General features: G+C 44.7%; 1 protein-coding gene across 6 annotated transcripts in view; it reads right to left on the minus strand.

The window, feature by feature from the left end:
- Positions 1–23128, minus strand: part of LOC135909449 (KICSTOR complex protein ITFG2-like) — a 184889-nt gene that overhangs the window by 143348 nt on the left and 18413 nt on the right. For all 6 annotated transcript variants that reach the window (XM_070536025.1, XM_070536024.1, XM_070536022.1 and 3 more), the window contains exons 6-12: positions 19096–19175; positions 17229–17288; positions 10814–10947; positions 6320–6498; positions 5188–5279; positions 1619–1736; positions 364–525 (exon numbers count right to left, since the gene is read on the minus strand). In XM_070536025.1, coding sequence (XP_070392126.1) covers positions 364–525; positions 1619–1736; positions 5188–5279; positions 6320–6498; positions 10814–10947; positions 17229–17288; positions 19096–19175 — 825 coding nt within the window. The remainder of the gene's footprint in view (positions 1–363; positions 526–1618; positions 1737–5187; positions 5280–6319; positions 6499–10813; positions 10948–17228; positions 17289–19095; positions 19176–23128) is intronic.

A 23128-nucleotide genomic window follows, 5' to 3' on the forward strand; every position in this document is an offset into this window, starting at 1 on the left:
TTGCTTCACAGTCTCGGCATGCTTGGTAAAATCAAGTGGTACAGCCTGCACGCATGTGTTCAACCAATGCAAAGCGTTGAAGCAACTCCACGTTGCAGTGCTGCAAAGCTATGCTTGAAGAAACAACTTTTTTTTTTATGCCATGGTCTCCAAACTATAGCTTGTGAGTGTACCTCTCACTGAAGATCAATTTAAACTTCCACGCAAACATACTTGGTCGTTATGCACAAAATGAAGCTGGTTTCATTTTTAAAGGCCAAAGTTGCAGCTGACACAGGCTACAGTCAAGGACTCGGGCAACCCTTCAAGACCCAAAAGGCCAGAGATCATAAGCATGCAGATGGGGCAGTCGCTTACACATACCTGGCACAAGGGTGTTAATCTTGGCCACAAGCTGAGTGTCATCCAGCAGCGACTGCGTGGCCATGTTTGTGAAGGTGATGTTGTAGTACACTACGATGCGATTGTTAAATGTTGCATAGACTAGGGAGGGCAGCGCCTCACCAGGACTCAGAGTCAGATTACCTGTAAGCAGCAAAAGGCAAACATCTTTGCAGCAACATAATAATAATGCACAGCGTTTCATGTGACAACATTTCTGAATAAGCAAATAGGTGTTTGGGGAATCATTGCTTGAGCAGCATTTTGAAGAGGTTAGCACAGGAACAGCAGCTCGCCTCACCATATCGCTTTGACAAATCATCAGGCTTGGTCGGTCACCTTGCACCACAAGGCAATGTGGATGCAAAAGGATGTTTGTGAATGGAGCAGTGCATGCATGTAGAGTGCTTGGGTGAAGCCATCTACAAGAATGGACAAAGAGATCTCCTATTCTGCTACCTTTGACATTAGTCGCACTACCTTCCACCAGTGTACACAATGCAAGCCTTTGCCTTTTTGTGGCTGTCATCAAACCTCTGTGCAGCCACAGATGAAAGTCCAAGCAAGAGGTCAACTTGCCAGTATCACAACTAAATAACACAGTTTGTGAGTCTACAGCTTTCGAGGCCGGTTATTGAGCAAGAATTAAAGAAATCTAAATGCAGCCGTGGTACTGTCCACTGGTAGTGACAATAGTGTTGCTCTTACATGAAGCTAGCTAAAAGGGCAACAACACGAGCTTGTGAGCACATGCCCTGTGGATGTCCCCATGGAAGCAAGTACAGAGATCATGATTTTTGGGGCTTAACTGCCCAACAGCCACGTATGGATCAAAAGAGCCAGACAACACTTATAAGATGAAGTGCAATGATGAATTATAAAATGAGGTACAACAAATCAGTGCAACAGGGCACCAACTGCTGAAAGCAGACTTACAGTGAACTTCATATGCTCAACGAAATGCCTCACAGCTCTTGCAGTGTAACAGTTTGTGGGATTCATCGTCAAAAGCTCGTCACCGCGGCATCCTCTGCCAACAACACTGTACTGCTGCCTATTCTCCACTTTTTTTTAGCACTGGATTTTCTACGATTTTCAACAGGAAAGTAATCAGGATGAATTATCAGCAGTTGCTCATATATAATGATGGTGAGTATTCACCAAGATCCATCTCAAACTCCTGACAACCAACAAGCAATGCCGGCAAACATGGCGCTGCACCAGGAAAGGCACTCACCAGCTGTGAACGTGCACACTGCCTCATCAAACTGGAACCGCACCGCCTGCCGTTCTTCATTGACAATGTACGTCTGGCCGTCCCAAGCACAGGCTATCACCTCTTCACGACCATCCCCCTGGAAAGATGCAACAAAATACCGTCACTGACTTCAGCATTAGAAGCTCCCTCATGCCAGAGAGACAGGTTCGAGGCACACTGATGACATCTCTGAGTGAAATAAGGTAAATAAAAGTGCTTCAATGCTACACAGTTTCCATCGACTCTAATTTGGGTATTTGGCTTAACGCTCGTTGAATGACACTGTGAGCATACACCGAGGCTTTACTACATGAATGCGCTTTTAACAGCATGTTAAGCAATGCAAGAAAGCGCCTTGCAACAAAATAGTAGTCGCAAAGCGAAAAAAAAAAACTATACACAAAAAGTACTTCATGGCATACAGTCGAACCCACTTATAACGATACCAGTTTTAACAATATATCAGTTATAACAATGAGAAGCTGCTGCACCGTCAACTTTTGTATGTTTTCCCCCCCAGGGCGAAATAACCCGCTTACTGCAATGCCTCGACGCCGCATTATCAGTTATAACGATGAAGTCTGGCTGCTGGGTGTCCGAGCCGAAAGGTGGTGAAATGCAAAATCCTTGAAATGAAAAAAAAATAAAACGAGAAATTCGAGCCGTTGCACGATGGGCCGCTGCTTCAACAGCCGCCGCGCACTCATTTTCCAGCCATCTCCGCACACCTCTCTCCTGTCGCCCTTCCACCCCTCGGAACACAAATGGGCTGCACCCATAGCTCTATGCCGCATCACCCTCCGAAACACGAATGGGCCGTGCCAATTGTACTGCTCGTATGTTGCTCGCTGGCTCCTCATTCTGTACAGTTCTGCAAACAGCTTAATTGCTCCTAGCCACGTGGCTTCTCAGCCTCTTTTGCCTCGCTGCCGAAACTGAAGAGAGCTGATGCGTCCGCTGATCATCAGCAATGCACGACGTTGCCGGTGGAAAGAAAGCCTAAATGCTTCTAACCGATGAGGCGATCGTCGGGAACATGCTTGCATCTGGTAGCGACAGAAATGACGGCTTTGATGACACAGTAGGGCAGGCTACCTCAACGTTGTCCGCACTGGAGGGCCACCAGATTATTCAGTCCCTCCAGGGCTTCATTTTCATGAGGAACCTTCCGCTGCAATACGTGAAGCACCTGGATGCCTTGGAGAGGGATGTCGGCAAGCTTCGCGTAAAGCATGCAAAGCTGACGGACATACGGTTTTGTCATGCAAACTAGTGAAAAGTACGTGGTGAGATGCTCGTGGCGATCTCACCTCAGCGTTTCTTCTGGATTTCTCAAGCTGACAGGCTGCTGCGGCAGCCTTCTCGCAATTTTTGAAAGGCCCCTTTTGGGGCCACCAAAGCAATGCCTCGGCGGTGCTCGCACATCGCTTGCCACCCGTGACCCCTCTTTGGAGTTGTTATAGCAGTGCCATTCTTTAACACCGACAGCCGCGGCTTGCTACACGTGATCGGAGCGCCCAGGAAGCAGTTAATGAGTGAACACAATCGGCAGCTGGATGGAGAAAGGTAGTGGGAAGGGGCACTAGCCTCCCCACCATTGTAGTTTTCTCACATCAGATCTTCCATCCCCCTATTTTGATTTTTTTATGCAACCTAATAACAATTACCAGTTATAACAATAAAAATTTTGTGGCATGTGAATACTGTTATAAGTGGGTTCGACTGTATATGATAATTAAATTGGCCACAAGTTAGGTCTACAGAGCTGTAATCTACCTGTCGTTTTTCATAGAACTCTTAATGCATGTTTTCATTGAATAGAAAACAAATTATTGGATCTTATGCCAATGTTATTTTCATCGCTATTAGTGGAGTTTCATAGTGTAAAAGAAACAAATTCCATCAAGAATCAAAACAACGGCCGAACCTCCTGCACAAGCACATAGGTTTCTTTATGCCATGCACGAGAACAGCTTGATGAGAAGGAAGTTAAGGGCTCGCATGCTAGTTAATAACCATGCCACCCTTTCTGAGCTGAACAGTCGACGATGATCACGCCTGGAATCGCATGTGTGAGCTTGGCCGCAGCTGATTATAAGGGGAAACTACCAGTGAAGGAACTATGGTGAAACTGCCAGCATAGTAAAGAAAAATGCGTTGGTTTTTCAAAACAAATAGATCTTTTGGATCGCTTGCCTGTTATTGTAGCGAGTGGCTGGACTTTCTCAATGCAAAGAGCACACAACCTCATGCAACCAAGTTGCAGAGCGCATTCATTGCCAAACTAGCACTCAGATACACATGATTAGGCGAGAGAGCTCTTTGCCATCTGAAGAGGTACGAAAATATTTGTAATCTATCAAATAGCGAATCAAATATTGTCCTATATGATTCCCTCCTAATTTAAGTGTCAACTACACTCAATCAAACATAAAATCTGAGCAATAGCACCACAAATTTTAACCCCATGGCTACATAGTAAGCAGAAAACGTGAGAAGTTACATAGTGGAGCAGGCTATATTGTTCAAGGAGCCACCAGAGCTTTCTGGTTGAACTGCAATAATTAAAACTCCCCAAAGAATTTTCTGGTTATGTGAATAACTTAGACCAGCTTACTTGGACCAGATCTCACAGTGCATGGGTTCTGCATGATCTTTAAGCAAATGGTCAGAAGAGTATTGATCTGGCTTTGTGGGCCAAATGAGTGAAGAAAGAAGTGCACTGCGCACAGCCATTTTCATGCCATTGTCATCATGTTGCGATCATTTTGTTGTCATCTTGCCACTGTCATCACGCTGTCGTTATTCTATCGTTGCCGCGCCATCTTCATCTTGCTGCCAACGCCGAAACGGCATCATCTCCATTGTCATCATTCCATCCTTGTCACACTGTTGCCACCACATTGTCATGCCGTCTACTAAAACATGTTGACAATAATTTGTGCCAGCATAATCAAACACGATTATGAAAGTCAGTAGTATACTTCGGAAGTAATGCTAGTATGCCCATTTTAATTCTGGGGTCCACTTAAGCTATTTGCTTATTGACAATATTCTTTTTATCGTTTCTGCAACAATACTTATAGGCATACTTCATCCCCATGTTTTGTATTTTCCATCTTCTAAAGAAAAAGAATTATTGGTATCCACTTGTTCAAAGCCTGTATATATTCTCACCCAACTCAATTCGTAAGTTTGACTATTTGAATGTTTCTATATGAAAGGAAATGACAAAAAAAAATGCAATTGTAGTGATTGATGGAAGATGAAATTATAGGTGCAGCACAAAGAGAAGGGACAGCGCAGCAACTTGAATTAAATAGCAAATGCAAACTGAACATATTCGAGCTCACAATTAGGCAGAGGGGGACAGGCACTAGACTTGCAATGCATAGAACAGGTTGTCAGCGGTCTGTCAACACATCACTGAGTGGACTGACCAATATAGCAGCACAGGAGAGAACAATCAAAGAATTCTGGGTCAGACTTTCACTCAGCATTGAACTTGAATTTGCTCTGATCATAATGATGACAGCAATGGCACTCACCACTACATCCATCTTGGTAAGGGCAAACAGCTGGTGGTCCACCTGCAGGGACCACAGGATGTTGTCTCCGTCGTCAACCAGCATCAGCGTGCCTGCAATGGCCAGCACACGAGTCATTTGAAAGCCATAAGGCTGACGGCAAAAATTTTATGAGGACAGACAAACAAGATGGTTGAAGAAAGGATGCTTGCATTTTAGAACAATGGAGTCGCGAAATGTTTCATGGAATTGCATTGTAGCAGTTCTTAGTACCATCAATTTTGGGGACTCAAATTTATTCCTCTTGATCCGCCCAGTATGTGATGTTGTCATCCACAGGAACAAGCATATCAAAGTCGAGCTTCTGGCTAGACCTAACCAGCATCGCTGTGAGGAGTCAGCAACCAAAGTTGCAGTTTGGTGCCAAGTCAACTAAACACTTTTCAGCAGCCGTACAACACACGGAGAGTGAAGGAGCCACTCTGACAACCAAAGTGAGGGCCCAGCATCAGCCTGAATGGCAGCAGCATTGTTTGCGGCTGCCATGTTTTCAACATGGCACATGTGCATCAGTTTAAAAAATTTAGCCAGCCACCACGTAGCGCTGGAAACTTCAATTGCCATTGTACCTTAGTTCTGCGGAGCAAACGGTGGTGCCATGGGGAATAATCGAGCAGGTCTGAAAAATCAGGCAAAGAAAAATCACTCCATGACCGTATTACCTGTTAGCTTATGCGAAGCAGCTGAAGCGTAGTGGTAAGATTGCACGTGTTGAAAATAGTACAATCTTTGGTTCAATGCGTGTTCAAGATACGTTACTTAAATTTACATCACATTGTCTCATGCCTGGTCCCTTGCATTATGGCCAAAAGAATGCGATTATACCATTTCCTTATTCATAACTGCTTATTTGCAGTAAAGCACGAAAACGCTAAGTCAACATTGAATAGAATTAAATTCTGGGGTTTTACATGGCAAAAGCCCGATTTGACTATAGTGGGGGACTCTGGAATAACTCCAACTACCCAGGGATCTTTAACATTCCCCCAATGCACAGAACACGCGCATTTTCCCATTTTGCCCCCATCAAAATGCGGCTGCCGCAGCCAGTCTAAGTCAAGATGAACATCAGCGGTCTTCAATCACAACTAACCGTCCAGGGTGGCCAGAGCCATGAGGGAGTTGACCGGCTCCTTAGCACGGGTGGTGCCCCGGATGCTGCCCGCAATGACTGAGGAGACGTTGGGATTGCGCATGTGGGACAGGCCCAGCTTGTGGTGCTGCGGACCTACCGACATCAGCAGGGCGCCGTCTTCAGGCGCTGTCCCATTGCTGCTGACAGAGTGAAAACACGACGCATCACCACAGGATGTTCATCTGTGCAAGTTAGACTTTTTCAGCAAGATTTTAATGTGTTGGCATCGGACATAGCACAACATTATCTAAGTACAAACAAGACAAGGAGGATTACAGGAAAATGGAAACTTCCATGTGATCAACAGTGGACAAACGAGGCAAGCCTCAGGCTGGAGCCAATGTTTCGACAAGGGACAAGGGACAGTCTTGGGAGGCACTCAAAAAATTACTGAAATCACTCCATACCATGAAAAATGCAATGCACGAGTTAGTTATGCTCCAATTCTGCCAAACAAAGGAGTCCCTTAACAAATGTTGGTTTGTTCTTGCTTCTTTGCCAATTCCAGTAAGTGGTGTCCAGATCTATGTCCCAGTGACAGTTTCTTCTGAGTAACAGAAACATACCTCAAAGGATATGCTCTTGCGGGCTGCATATGCCAAAAGTGAATGCAGAGCCAAAAACACATCACAGCTGCCATGTTTTGGATATATACCACCTATAAAAGCTTTTTCTCCATTTTTTTTTAAACATGAGTATATAAAGGTGCCTTAAATTTCTGTTCATTCATGTCCTGCTTGTACTTTGTTTTAATTTGAAGCATCCAAGTGCCAAGTAGCATTACTTAATAGCTTGAATACTGTTTAAACAAACGCAGAAGACCATATACTATGCTGAACATATGACCTCCATGGAAAAATGTAGTGACATGACGTTTTTAAAAATTACAACATACCCTTGGGTAGGCAGACTGTCTACGTATAAATATATCTGTTCAAGAGAAAACAGTACACAACAGCTAAAACATTTTAATGCAGAGGGCACAACGCTACAGGTAAGAACAATACCACTGTCCAGCACACCAAGCTAGGAAACGCAAGCAAACAGGCCACAGGCGGTGTCATCACATGGTATTCCGTCCATCTAGTTTGTATTTCTATAGAACTGCTCCCCCCCCATCTTGTCATAAATCTATTCCAACCAGCCTGCCTATTATTTTGTACATTTTGATATGCTGTTTGAAAGTAGCTTTCGAGAGAAAACAAATTTTGACTTTCAGATCTGCGGATCGGGAACAATCACTTCCCCTTCGTAGGTAGCTAAATTGTGAATTTGAAACAGTCACAGAATGAACAGTGTCACCTGCCCTTCCAATCAATATCTAGCTTAACACAGACCTCAAATGGTTGTGACAATTTCGCACAAACAAATTTTGAAGGGCAAGTCCCCATATACCGTATTTGCGCAATCCTAATACCAAGGATCTCAGCGGTCTCTGAAACCCTTGCATTATGATACTGCCATTTTGAAAGGCCTTGCGAAGTCTCACAAGTTTCACAGAGCGCTTAAAAATTTTGAGATTTTGCTTTCCGCTAAGCTTAGTGGGTTTTATTTCTGTATTGAACCACGAGATTTATTGCAAGCCAGGAGTCAAGTCAATCTTACTAGCATAATCGTGGCAGGAAGACATACTTTTTGTCATTGATTGTTTATGCAAAAAAGGCTTAACTCTTCTCTTGTTCCGGGTGCAATAAAGACATGTAGCTCATTTTATTCAATTAAATGGACACTCTAGGCGCACTTCTGCAGTCGGCATCGCCATGAGGTTCCGTATGAATGAATAAAAGCATGCGAGGGTGAGCCGGCGAATGCAGTTCAATCTCGAGTGCGCGAGTGAGGAACGCCACCCAGGTGCGTGCCCTCTCATGTGGCGCACAAGGCAAGGGAGAAGGGGCGTTCCTCTGCAGCGGCTGCTAGGGTGCCTGAGTGTCCTCCACACCAGCCGCTCTATACAGAGTGGACAGAACCGCGGCGTTTACTATGGCGTTCACCATGCGAATCAAAAGTAGACGCCTTTGGCAGACACCGTAGGGACGAGTTGCCGGCGTCATGCGTGTTGAAAGCGGTCTGCGACGTGGCTAAAGTGCACACCCGCGCAGGCCTCATCTTCAAAGCAATTTGCCATGTTTGCAGAGTGCGCGTAGTGCCAGTAGCGTCGTATGTGCTGTGCCTTTGACATTTTGCTCCCATTGAAGCGACAGACGCACAGAAGTCGATTGGCTCACAGCTGCTGCCACAATTCCTAACTCCAGTGTTTTCACAGATAGTTCCCACTGTCACCGAGCGAGATGCGTTCATGTTTACCTGTGCGCATGTGACACTGCGCAGGTCAATTTAGTTAAAACACGCTGACGGGCTAGCTGGTTTGAATCCACGATAGAATGTGCAAGCGCGACTGAACAAGGATGTAGAAAGAAGCAGACACACAAAGACAGCGCTGTCTGTGTGTGTTTGTTTCTTTCTACGTCCTTGTTCAGTTGTGCTTACACATTCTATCGTTGTTAATTTAGTTAGTAAGCGAACTTTAATAAGTTGCACGGCCAATAAACTGTCCTTACTTCATACAGCTATTTACTAATTTGCTATCGCAATCGGTGCTTCGCCTTTCGGGCGAAACTGCGAATTTCTTTAGAACAGTTCTTTGTTTTTAAGCTGTAAAGCATGAAGGTGCTTTAGTCCTTGAAAATGTCTTGCGAGTGCCTTGAAAGTCCTTGAAAACTTGCTAAAAACTCTTGCACTTCCCTTTCAGAAAAATTCACTAAAATATGATACGCACATTAAAATAGAGCAGGAAACCAAAACTACAATATGTGGTTTCCAAATCCTATCCCACATCTTGAATTCCACCTTCCAAATCTTGAAGGCCCTGCTTTGCCATGCTTTGAGTGCCGGATGCTTCTGCGAGCATCGCAAATTTTCCATGACTGAAAACCACCTAAACCTGGTATAGGGGCGCGAAATGCGTCCGCTATAGACAGACGCGCGCAGAGAGAAGAGAACGAACTTTGAGAGCGACCGGCGAGCAGCCGAGCAGCGGTGAAACTGAAACTTTATTGTACGTGACTTCCACGCCGGGGAGGCCGGCGCCGTGAACATAAACATCCGCTCGTTGTGCAGACGCTCACGGCGGCGGCGGCGGCGGCGGCGGAATCGGATCCACTACACCTGGCATTCAAATCAGACCTAGAGCAACCTCGAAGTACTAAAAACTGATCTCAAAAGGCCGTGCTTTTCCGCAATCTAGTAGCCAGAACTTCGTCATGGCCATTAAAGATTAATGTCATCCAATCCAATCCAGACATCACTTAAAGGAACACTAAAGTAAAAAATTATTTCTTCTGCATCAGTAAATTACCATTCTACAACACCAAAAACACCACTCTTACAACGATAAGACGTTTGGTAAGCCAGAAAAAGCGCCAGAACGAAATACGGGTGGCGACACCTACTTAAGTTCCCGCAGCTGGGGGCTGTGACGTCTTGGATTTTGATGGCATCTTCTAGGGCCTACTAATTATATATAGCGGTACAAATTGACTACATTGTGTACTAAAGGAACCAAATATTAAACAAGGCAAGTTTCGGAAACCTTCACTCAGCCAACATGGCCCAAATGCGAAAACATACTTTGGAATCCCTGACGTCACACTGACGTACCGGCGCTGGGGTTTCGGCGTGAAATTCAAATACTGATACTTGGACCTTCATTTTCTCATCTAGTAATCAAACTATTTTTTTGAAATGACTGCCTGCAGGGTTCTCAAACAATGCTTCATTAGTCTGAACTGATTTAGTGTTTCGCTTTAGTGTCCCTTTAAGCTGTCAGAGCTTTCTTATTAAAAGAATGGGTTAATGAACACTCAAGGATATTGCTTTCTGCCTTTATTGAAGTATGGAAATAAAGCGCACGTTTCAATCGAGGGGATGTTAAAACTAAATAAAAGCAGTACATGGTGAGTATGTGCTAGTGCAACATACGTACACAGCTTTCCTAGGTGGCACTTGCTTAGAGAATTCAGAGATAGTGCATGGTGCACCATCCTGAACGCATTAACCTCATGCTCAGTCAGTGCTACGCACGAAGCCTACATGTTTGTGTAATGAACTTTTCTCGTTCCCACGCCACCTGAGAATAGAAGCATTCCATTCACATTTCATAGACAACTTTTTCGTTATGCACCCTCATGCACGGTGTGAAGTCCACGTTTGTTAATTCTTAATTTTAAGTTTTTATTTATAGCCTCAGCCTCCATTGTTCTAGTGGCGAGATTGTGTTACATTGAAATCGTCAGAAAACGCACTTTGTTACTGAGGCCAAAGATAAATGGAGTTCTATGAAAATCAAGCCACAAAAAAAGTTACATTATTCGTTACACAGAGGATTGTTACGTTGAAGCCTGTTACATCGAGGTTTAACTGTAGCTACAGCCAGGAGAACAGTAAACAGCTTGCCTGGCAGTAGTGTCGGTGGGGCTGCTGCCAACCTTAGACGTGCCAAAGTCAAGCTTGATGTAGGTGCCACCAGGCTGCGCCACCAGAATGGCCAAGCCCCCTTCCGGTGTGTTGTTCAGCGAGATATTGCCCACCTGTATGTGCATGCGCACCCTTTTCACTTGGCACATGCTAACGGAATGCTTACGGTGTCACCATGCATAGAGGCATCCAATTTGTTGTCTCGCATGAAGTCGTAGTATATAGAGACCCTGGCTCTGATAAAAAGCATGCAGCTCAGTGAATGAACATGCCAACACGAAAAAAAAAAATCCTTCACTGAGGTATGCTAATGTGAGCAGCTTATACATTAAAGACAGTGAACCTGTATACAGCGCATCTACCAAATTGACATTTCCGAATTCCCAGAGTTTTCCAGGTTTTCCCTGAGCGCCTTTGCAAAATGTTCTGAGTGACACAGGACTTTCTTTTATGTCCAGATGGGCTGACACCATGTCGCCCGATGCTGTCACTCTAAAATGAGCAGGTTAAAAGTTTTTTCTTAAAAGACGACTTAATCCAGTTTTAATAGTAAGGAGTAGTCTATTTTATTCAATCAAAAAGAAAATGGGAGAGAGTGGTTAGTAAAATGCACAACGAATAAAATATCTTCTAAACAAATGGTAAACCCTATAACAAATTGAGTCGAACATTCACAGCTACAAATAGAAAGATGCATACAGAAGCAAATATTTTTGAATATGATCTATTTCTATCAAGTGATAGCAAGCTCATTGGTATGAGGCCCGAAGTTTGTCACAAGTAAGGTTCCCTCTCAGGAGCTGGAAAGTCAACCTCAACTGCCCTGATGCACCTCAGCCTGCACACAGTGCCTCAGTGTTGCGTTTCACTGGTATAAATAGTTTATTTTGGTTTGGCTGAGGGGCACCTGCATCTCGGCGTCGGCCGACGCTTTGTTTTTTGAGCTCAAGCTCTTTCAAAGAAGCGGCAGCACGCTTCCTTCCCTATTCATTCCTCAATGCGTAAGTTCTTTGTGTTCTTGTTCCCCGTTCCGCCGCGCGTTCACCCCACGGACCATTTGAAGCATCCTCTTGGTCAACTGCAAAGTCAATATCCAATTTTGTGGACTCCTTAGGGGTCGGGTCGCAATAGCATCCAAAATTATGAATGCAAGTCTTTTAGTGCCCTTGGGGGTTCAAATTGCCACAGGCACGTCCAAAAAAGCTCTGAAGGCCTGCCAGTACACTTGTTAGCCATATTGGTGCTAGTACTGTGACAGGAGATGGCAGGTGTATGCGTGTATAATTAAGAAATACATACTGTGTTCCGCGACAATTGCCCAGTAACATACAGCACACAGAATCGATTCTGAATGTTCACAGTTTGTCGTAAGCTATAGATAATTGTTTTAGGCTATTTTAGAGCAAAGTTGCATGTTGTCAGACTTAAGTCATAAAAAATGCCCACCTTGATAATATAAAAATATGAAGTCAGGCATTTGTTATGACTAAGTTTGACAACCTATAACATCATTTCAAGATGGCATAAAGCAACGATTTAAAGCTTATGACACACTATGAACATTCAGAATGGATTCCAAGTGCTGTACGTTGCCGTGCAAGTTTCTGTTAATTAGCTAATTAGGCCTTAAACAAAGAACATTCTCATTTGCACATCATAAATATTTTTCATAGAAAAAAGATAAATGCATTTCTGAAATCAGATGGTAAAAATACATTACCTGTGCAAATTTCATTAAAATTGTTTAAAAATAAAGTTTTTTGAAGTGCCTCGTCCTCTCTTAAAGCATGGCCTACGAGATTTGCATCTGTTACTCAAGGGAGCTGTTTTCGGGGTGCCAATTCATTTTGTCACCACTCAGTGTCGCCAGACTAGTTTACGATGAAACCACGACAGGAAAATATTCCAACGTAAATTTTATACCACACCTAACGTGCTCAAATTTCACCAGCTTTCTGTGGGATGCACATGGTTTAATATGCAATGCATACTTCAAGCTCATAAACTTGGTGTCATTGCCCCTCACAAGGCCCCATAGCAAATTTTGTTTATGCGCTGAAAGCTGTTACATGCCCTCTTAGGAGCGCTGTACAGCAAGTATTTTTCAAATTGGTTCATTAATAGTAAGGATAGAAATATTTGAAGTTTCTTGAATCCATGTTAACTGCTGCTGTGGTGCAGTGGTGTTGGCATTCCGCTGCAAAGCCCGAAGACACAGGATCAAATCCCGGCCAGGGTGGCCACATTTTGATGGGGAGAAATGCAACAACGGCCGTGCATCATGCAATGGGTGGACGTTAAAGATCCCCAAATGGTCAAAATTAATCCGGAGCTCATAACCATATCATGGTTTTGGCATGTAATTCTGAGAATTCAATTCAAATCATGATTGCAGGAGACGAGCTTCACTGCCAACAGACACAGTACTTGCCATCTACTCCGTCTAACCTTCACAAGTGAAATTCCTCCCTTGCAATCTCTCTTACTGAAGCGGAAGAATCGCGTCGCATATATGTCACAGACCTTGCTTATATATATATATATATATTTTCAAGCATTACTGCAGCGCAGCGCACTCCCGGTGATGGTCTAGCATGCGAGTTGTTGCATTTTGTCTTGTTTTGCGCTATGCACAATTTTGTGTGTTGCGCACGAGCACACCTGCATTGTCTTGCTGCTTCTGCACTACATTGAAATGCATCCCTCATTGCATGCACATTTGGAGATACTAGCTTTATTTTCTGAGTGCACGACTGCACGACGTGGGACGAAGCAGACAAAATGGAAGTACAGTGAAACCTCGTTAAACCGTAGTCGGCCGGAGCTAGGAAAAAGTACGTGCTAAACGGTAGTACTGTTTAAGCGAAATAGCATGGGATCGCCCACTTATCTGTCGAAAACAGGAACTCAGAAAGAGTGCGATGAAAGGGGAAAAACATGCAGTATTTATTCACTTCGTGGGACGTAAATGTTATTTTCGTTTGATATCGCGGCGGCCTAGCACGACGACAGCGGCCTCAAACTTGCTGAAGCTGCGTGCCAGCTTCTCAGCCAGCCCCCCTCCTCTCGGCAAACACTCGCACGGCAGATTCCTCGTTGGCGTTACGTATTCTCCGTGCACGCGCGCAGTAGTGCTGCATAAGTCCCAGGGCGCCTTTTTCATTGCCGGGTGCCGGAGTTCGGAAAACTTTTCGTTTGGAATAGTTACGTTATCGCGCCCGTTCTCCATGCGACGATCGCATTCATGAGGCTGACGTAACGCGCAGCTTCTGCCACTGTCGGGCCTGAATAGCCCGTGCTGTCGCTTTCCGTGTCGTCCTCATCACTGTCGCTAGTTGACACTTCGGCAAGAACAGCGGCAACGATGGTGAAAAGTCGAACCTCGTAGCCGACATCTCTTCGCGGTCGCAGCAGCGCTGCCGAGCAACTTCGCATTCGAAATGCCACACACTGTAGTCAACAGCAGATCCATATCGCGGGCCAGCGCCGACGATGTCTAATTTTTCTTCTATGCTGAGCACCCGGCGTCTTTTTTATCCTAGCTTCGGCATGACGCGAGTTCTCGCTTGCACGACGCCACAACGCTCTCCGGCACGGCGTCCATGCGGCGTCGAAATGATGTTGATGTTGATGCGGCTTCACGTGCAAACGCACAGGGCGCTTGGAGGCCGTTGTGCCGATCTCTGAGGCTTGTTGTTCTGCCGGCACGCCCGATGGAGACGACGCACCGCCGTGTTTGCGCGACGAAAAGTGGAAACGCTACGTTTTAACCGATGCGTACGCAATAAGCTGGTACGGTTTATGCGGATACAAAATACATTATGTTCAATGGCCGCTGAGTCGGGGAATTGAGTTTACTACTTTTAAACCGAAACTACTGTTTAAGCGGGTACGGTTTAACGAGGTTTTACTGTACGTCCCTCTTGCTATGGAACGGAGTAAAACAAAGACTTGCAGACATTTGGTTTATGTTTCATTATTTCCCTAAACTTTAAATCCTTTAATGAAGCAATAGATCAAAAGTAACCTGCTGCAGCCTTGAATAATACTCAAAGTCATGTGTCACACTGAGTGACATTGCAGCAGTGCATGAACGAGAATAAGGGAAACAGAGGGGCTCGATTTTTGTTATGCGCTATGTGTGTCTTGTTTTTTCTTTTGTCCTTTTATCCCGGCCATATAAAGCCAAAAGGCAATGAAGCTAAGGAAAGCACAGGGATAATTAGGCGCAGTCGAAAATGAAATGTAAAAAATAACGCAGAAAAAAGAAATGAGTGAGGACAAAAAATAAACTTGTCGCAGGTAGGGACTGAACCCACAACCTTAGCCATACGCAAAGGTTGTGGTTAAACCAACAGGCTTCCTTGCCTGTTGGCTTTATATGGTCGTGATGAACAAAAAACGAGCTCCTACGTTGCCCTTCTCGTTCATTCATAGCGAGGGTCTCGAATCTGGAAGCCTTGATGCCATCAGGCAGCATACAACGTGTTTATGAGCCACGTTCCTGCTCTCCTAAGTTCACATGTTACGTGAATGCATCGGGCAAAAAAAGGGTGTCCCACATCCGCCCACCATGGCCCCGAATGGTGCTGGCTAACAGTCCCAGGGCTAGACCAAATAAAGTAAAACCTTGTTCATTCGAACCTCGTTAACTTGGAAAATCAGATAGTTTGGACTCATCCTTTGGTACCGGCAGGAGCATGCATTATCTAATGGAATGAAACTCTCGTTAATTCGGACGTATTTGGCCGCACATCGGCTAATTCGGACAACTCTCCGAGCTCGGCAAACACTGGAGCATCGCAAACGTGCGATGCAAAAGAACAGAAATGGCATTAGCACATCGTTAGTCTGCCAGGACGCTTCGTGCCTATTTGTGCCTTTAAAGCCTTTATTCTTGCATTTAACATCGCATCGTCCGCATGCCTTCATGACTGCGTAGCTGCCATAACATGATCATGTCGATAGCAGCCGCGGTGTTGTCCGCGACAGTTGCAACAAACAGTAGTTTTGCTTTGACAAGCATTCAAGGATGGAGAGCACTGGCTAAGTCGTAGTAGACAGCGACCAGCTCACTTGCTAAAAAATAATCAGGATGTGTGCATAGAGTCTCAGATGACGCGCGGCCGTGCTGTAAAGGAAGTCACGAGGCCTTTACCACTGCAAGCGCTAATCAGCCACGAGATGACGAGAAGTGCAGCTTCCATACAGGTTTTGTTCAATATAGAAAGATGATTGGCCTATTCATTCAGTAAACAAAAGCGTATTGATGTAGTAAGCATTTTTTAATTGTTTTCTTGATACCCTCGATAATTCGACATTCGTTTAATTCAGACATTTCTTTTGGTCGCATGAAATCCGAATTAACGAGGTTTTTACTGTACACATAAATACCCAAGTTAACGGATGAATTGATGGCCGTCGCTGTAGCACAAGTGCTAGTGCATCGCACACGATGCGAAAGTTGAGGGTTTGGTCCCCATCCGTGACAAGTCAAGTTTTCGTCTCCACTTTCATTTTGCCTTTTCCCCGTCCCATTTTCTACATTTCAATTTCAGTCGCAGCTAATTGCCCCTATGCTTTCCTTGGCTTCATTGCCTGTTGGATTTTTGTCGTCGTGTTTCAGCAATGCGAATTACGTAGGCACACTTGTGCACCTGACCTCGACTGGGAGCGGCACTCCTTTGAGAAGGGTGTGCGGTGTTTGGTATGAAATTTCAGCTGTTATGGTGATGCACAAGTGTGCAGCACTTTGGAGACACAATCCTCAATGCGCGTTGCATACACCGCACTTTTTAGCTTATAATAGTCAAACCTGGTGAGGGGCCCTTTAAAGTGAATATCAGTTCTGGTTGTCTGTTACAGACAATAGTGTAACCTAGGTATGCACCAGTTTTCTGGTCTGGCCTTCAGAGCTGCAATTTCTTTATAAGATGCAGAAACACAGGAGAAAGCTGCAAACAACATCAGCACTGTTGTGCACTGCTGTGAGCCACAGTAACCTTCATATATTTGTTAATTGTGCTGCAATTTAACAAGGTCTTCTTTCATGTGTCCCATTTTCATGGAAAGAGTAATTATGCCCATTTCTACCTGTGAGGTCTAGAGAAAAAGCTAGACGAAACAAGCTCAGGCCCTTGAGTACTATCCATCGGTTGATGGAGATAGGCTGATGATGTGAGCAAAAAAAAAAATGCTTGTTTGCATCAGCATTAGTATTTTCTCGTTTCCATGCTACTGTCCCATCTTGGAACAAGAAGGAAAGCAAAGGCATCGTGATGTCAATCAATCAGGGCATTGTGCTGCACGTCAAACCACACAAGAGTGCATAAAGTGCAGTAGGAAGTTGTCAAAGACACAGCCTCTATCCTATTTATTAAATGGGGCAGCCCACCTGATTTGCAAACTCCCACTTGTGCAGGCCCACCAGCTTGCCCTGGCCTTCAGTTCCATTCTGAAATGCATGGCAGGTGCAAGACAACCAGACACACCATTAGGCTTCCTTGAGGTTGAATCTCCAAAATGTGCGCAGTTTGTAAACACATTTCTATCTTTTTTAGTTTAAAGTGTCAACACACCTGTGGACCCGGCAACATATTACCCCGGCACCCCTTGTACATAGTAAATACCGGTTACCTTCATGTCTTTTTAAAGTTAACTTGTAAAAATTATGTAGAACAGTTGACCTGGATATAAGTCGGATGCATGCAGAACTGCATGGAAATGGTTTCATTGAGTTTTTGCCGTCAGCTTCCAAGAGAATTGACACTAATTTGATCTAAACCATCGTGTCATCACAGATGATAAAAAGTACCCATGAAGTGTGTTTCGAACACCACAAGATGAGATGAAGAACTAGGATATGATAATGTTACAGCTTCATCTCTGTGTTTAGGGAATGACCAGTGGCCTTAAACATAACAAATATGAGGAGACGGTTACTTACTCCCTATTCATGGAGATATTGCTTCAAACATGTAACTGTGGTATTTATAAAACCGAAAATTTTTTCCCTGTTCGTGACATTTCAGTAGATGACAAACAAAAGACTCGCTGGTGCTATAGGCAAGGGTACAAATGTGTGCCCCAAAAAACTTTGCACTTGCTAGGCCTCATCCATGCTGATAAGGACACAAATGGTTTGCGATGACTCAATCCCAATGCACAATTGATGCAGTTAACAGCGCGGACAGCCCACAAGTTCTGCATCACTCATGAGTGCACGTTTCCCGGGATCAATTCCTTCATGCAAAAGAAGGCAATTTATGTCCTACTCAAAGCCTGTTCCACAAGCTGCGGGTTCTGCGATACAAAATGCCCTGGGCAGGATTTTGTTTTTTGTTGGCACTATTATGTTCAGGCAACGTTACAATCGGGTTAAAACACCGGGCATGGCATACACGTTGTGCATCCCAATGCTGAACAACACATGTCTATCAAATGATAACACATGAATCAGCATCTTAAGTGTACACTACATCTATACTAAACAGGATTATTCCATTTGTATGACTCAACCAAATTTTTTTAATTAACAAGTGCTGAATTAATGAGTTTTCACGGCAGTTAATGCTCAGGCACAGCCCCTGTCTAAAACGCCTAGTTAGAACCTAGTGCAAAGTCATACTAAGGCAAATGGTGACCCTTTTATGTCTGAGAAACGCTTACTTTTTAGCAAATGCACAGTTACAAGTTACAAAGTTAAGTAAATATGAATATTGTCATTCTACTACTTTACTTCAGGACATACCTTTAATCAAAGATTTGGCATGACAATGCTCTAAATAGGATAATATAATGAAAGAAAGGCGCAGTAGCTGGCTGATAAGACAATGTCCTGGCTAGCTGCCAGGTAATGACTCAAAAATTTGTTCCATAACAATATCAACTTTGAATACACCGGTTAAATTAATAATGAGGAAATATCTACGGAGCATGCCTATTCCAACTATGAAATTGCACTTTGCATAAGTTTTCTGTGCCACACGCTTTTCTAAACGTATGAGCTGCACACTGTTCATCTGTTAGCTCCATAGAAGCTGTGCTCTTTCCTCTCGCTTCTGTGGCATTAGATTGAACTGTCTACTGCACCAAAAGTGATTGCAGGCTGGTGCCTGTCATTTAAGGCATCTCCAAAAATCACGCTTGCAAAGATAAATCAAATAAATGTCCAAGCCATAAAGGACAAGGGGTTTTGTGCATGGTTAAAGTATTGCATCAGTGTAATGAACCAGTGACAGTAGATAGCACTATCCACGCACCTCACTAAGTGAGCTCCACTGGTACGTCCGAACAACACGATCGGTCAGGCCAAGGATCAGCTCAATCTTCCCATCCTTGTCTGCGGGAAAATGCACAACAACCATCAGCAGAATGCACAATGCAATGCAACAGTTTAAATTCGCAGCAAAACATTCCGTGCCACAATTCCTCAGAAATGGAGATAAACATACCACAGGGAAGTCTGTGTCTGATGCTAAGTTGTTGGCAATGTGTAACTCGTTTTGGGTAAAGGGGAGCAAATAAAGCAGCACTAAAAGGCAGCTAGAGAAGTTGGTAGGAAAGACGATTACATACAACTGATATTTATAGGAAAATAAATACATCTACGAGCTTCTTATGTGTACGCATGACTGCACAAGTGTATCAAGAGGTTTGAAACCGTCGTAGTCTGCCTCAATTTTCAACCACCTTGTCAAATGAATAGCGTTTGACTTCAAGTTGGTCACATACTATACAAACATGGCCGTCCTGAAACTTTTTTCATGCAGTTTTTTAAGCCCATGTTGATGAAAAATATCTCATGACGATACAGTGACAACAAAACACAATACATTCGACCACAAAACATTCCTTTATCTTGAGCAGATCATGCTCCAGTCACTGTTGTGCAGCAGACAGAATGCATTAACCAAACAAACGTGATCCAGCGGGGCAGACTTTCAACTGTAAGCTTACTGCGAACATAAACGTTGCTGAGACAAAGAAATGTGCCGCTGAAATCTACCAAAATGTGCATAAAACAGGCACGCCAGCAATTCAAATCTGCATTAGCCCATAGCAGTGCTCCCTGTGCATCCCGTAAAGGCAATGACAAATCGTGGTGCCTGTTTTTCCTCTCCTTGCTTGCATCTGTTGCTTTTGTATTTTGAATGGAAATATATAGTGTTGCAACTAACAGAAGCTCCCACCTCTCCTGTTTGCAGCAGTACTAAGACAGCAGCACTGTGCAAACGGAAAGTCATGCAATCCACGGTGCAACAGCACTCTAGAAAAGTAAGATTGTCTCAGCTTCTGTGCATATTTATTTCCAACGTTTTGCCACGTGATAAAGGAGAACTTCAAAATCACGGAAGAAACAAATATTTTTTAATTGGAAACATTGACCAAATTGGCCGTAATGGGTTCTGTATAAAGCGCAGCTGCCGTGAAGCGTTTTTGGTTACTGCAATTAGTCAAATCTCGATAATTCAAACTCAAAGGGGTCCAAAAATGTGTCCGAGTTAAAGAAAGCTCATTAAATGAAGGACTTATGCGCAGTGCTGCGCAAGGCAACGCATGTGCACTGATATACCCCAAGTGACGAGTACTGGAAGTGTGGCTTCACAGCAATGTGTTCTGTACTACATGAAGCCATCCGTGAAGCTGCATGACGACAATACGAAAGTGAGAGCAAGCAATCTTTCACTGTTTCAGAGCGCAGTTCTTAGGCGCCCGTTCCTGCCTCCCTGCATCCTTCGTTCCTCGTAACCAAGCACAACAATAGATAAAAGTGAACGCAGAGCGCAGCGGGAGATGAAAGACAGCGATAGCGAAGAGAGCGCAAGGAGGAAAAGGGAGGAGGAGGGTGCAATGGAACCAAACCACAAGGCAGAAAGTGGAGAAAGAGGGGTATGGCGAAAGCGTGGCAAGAAAAGCGTAGTGTGCACAAGATGGGCTTTACAGCAATGATGGCTATGAGATGGCGCCAGAGTAGCGCACTTCTGTATTGAAACAAAGCACTGCACAAGCGGAGGTCTGTCTGCAGCGGCTGCTGTGAATCACGGCCATACGTCACACCCACGCTGCCTCACGCGGTCTTCCAAATAGCAAGGCAGTCACACTGCACTTCACACCACACTTCGCTCCGAGTCGCATGAGGCAGATTGTCCGCGCCAGCCAATATTGGCGGCGAGGAGTTACGGAGTCGGCATCTATCGGAAGCGCCTCGCTGGCGTAGTATGAGGGATCACGCGGCGCGCTCCTCATAGGTTTTGCTGTCAGCGCTCACTGACTGAAAACACCACGCGCGAGCTCTCCCGGACATTTCTGTAAGTACTTTCGAAACGAGAGAAGTTTCTTACTGTCTAAATAATAATCTTGGGCAAACTGAAAGCACACAATCGTTTACAGACGCTATCTCTTTACCGAATACGTACAGTGAACGACACTGCGCGCGGTCGCCGCGATGGAGTCTCCCGAATCGGCTTCATGCGTGAAAGGTAGGTAAACGCTGAGAGCGAAGTATGTTCTTATAGTGTTTGTATAACTAAATGGAGCGTAATAGAACGAAGCCTCAATGCAGTGATCGTGCAGATTCGCAGCTACCGACTGCACGTCTGCATGCTTGTCCGCGCACTGTTTTGCTTGCCCTGCGCGCGCGTTTTCGCACCGTGCCATGAGCTTTAGGCCACAGAATATGAGCATTTGACAGTATACAAGCAACCATTGTTGCGTGGGCGCTATCAGAGCTGTTCAAAAATAATTTCATAGTAGAGACTTCGACGTCTACAGGGACTGTGATGTGCCGTCGCGACGATTCAATCTTTTTTTTTTCTTCTAAATTCTTTGACGTTTCAATATTATTTCTCGAGTTGCGTCGCACTGTATGTTTATCGGTGTTCTCAGCGTGCAATTTCCCGCGCTCCTTTTTTGTAATCCAGCGCGCATTAATTCATAACACAAATATGACCATATGCCATGCTTTTTTAAAATTTGCTTCTTACCGCTGCCTTTCCACTCCACTGAACGTGCCAGTATCTATAGCGTCGACAAGTTCATAGACCAAACCGTCATGACATTAGTCGGGCAGCGGACTCAGGCGAGCGTCTCAGTGCGCGTTTTCAGAACATCACAGACCGGGCGCCGTAGCAGAGATCTTCCTCGCGTCTGTGCTTGCTGCATACCCAAGTTGTAGCCAATGACTGTTTGCCGGTTTTATGTTTCGCGAGCCAAGCTTCACGCAGCTTCTTGTCCTGCGCCTACGTGTGAATAAGGCTGACGCGTGTGACGCAGGGCCTCCGTTACGAGCGTCCAGCCCTGCGGCACCGAGCAGTAGCCTACCATGTTGCGCGCCTTCAAAGGCAGCCACTACCTATTGTAGTGCTTTCAAGCGTTGTAAAGGAGACACTCGAAGCGGGAAAATTTCGCCACTAAATGAGGACCGCAGTGTATGAGGGAATTTAAACTCGTTTTCAGCTCGCTTCGGCGCGCCCGAAGCAGCCGACGCGGCCGCTATGTCCACGTGATCCCTCCTAGCACGTCACGCCGACGATGGCGCCAGCTTTTCCAGTGGTGGAGCTCGAGGCCAATATCGCAAAATGAAAACACGTGCAGTGCTGCACTTAAATTTCACATTAGGGAGCACCGGAACCACTGGTGAAATTTTCAACACGAGATTGTAAATTCCCTGATGCATGCAGTGCAGTAACATCTGGTTCACATGTTTAAAGCAGGCTCCACGACAGATCCGCAACGTTTTCTTACTATGTTCAAAAAGTGTTTCAGGGCCCCTCAAAGCTGTACCTCAAGGCAAAATTCTCAGATAATCTGCACCCAGACCATATTGGTCACATTGCACCATGGTGTTTGGTGTTTTATGTGGCAAAACTAGGATCTGAATAGCAGGCATGCAGTAGTGGGGTACTCTGAATTAATTTTGGCCCCCTGAGGTTCTTTATAACGCGTACTTAAATTTCAGTACATGAGTATTTTTGGATTTTGCCCCCGCTGTATCTAAGTGGCTGTGGTATCTGGTAATGAAGTGTTGATTTGCTGGTAGGTCGCTTGCATAGTGTCATATTGACGCTACAGTGCCTTAATGCAGCTATGCATCTGCCCGTAATGCATCAGTTCTTTATACAAAGTGCACATTACGCAAATTTGTTCAAAGAGCAAATTTTCCCTTTGTTTGTTTCACAAGAATAGCAGGAATGTGCCACACTACCTAAAATTTACATTATCCACTTAGTCCTCAACTGCTGCCATGTGTAGTAGTAGTCTTTCCTTTATTCACAAGACCCCAAACGATGCATG

The sequence above is a fragment of the Dermacentor albipictus genome, chromosome 3 (genome assembly GCF_038994185.2).
Source record: "Dermacentor albipictus isolate Rhodes 1998 colony chromosome 3, USDA_Dalb.pri_finalv2, whole genome shotgun sequence".
Taxonomy (NCBI): Eukaryota; Metazoa; Arthropoda; class Arachnida; order Ixodida; family Ixodidae; genus Dermacentor; species Dermacentor albipictus.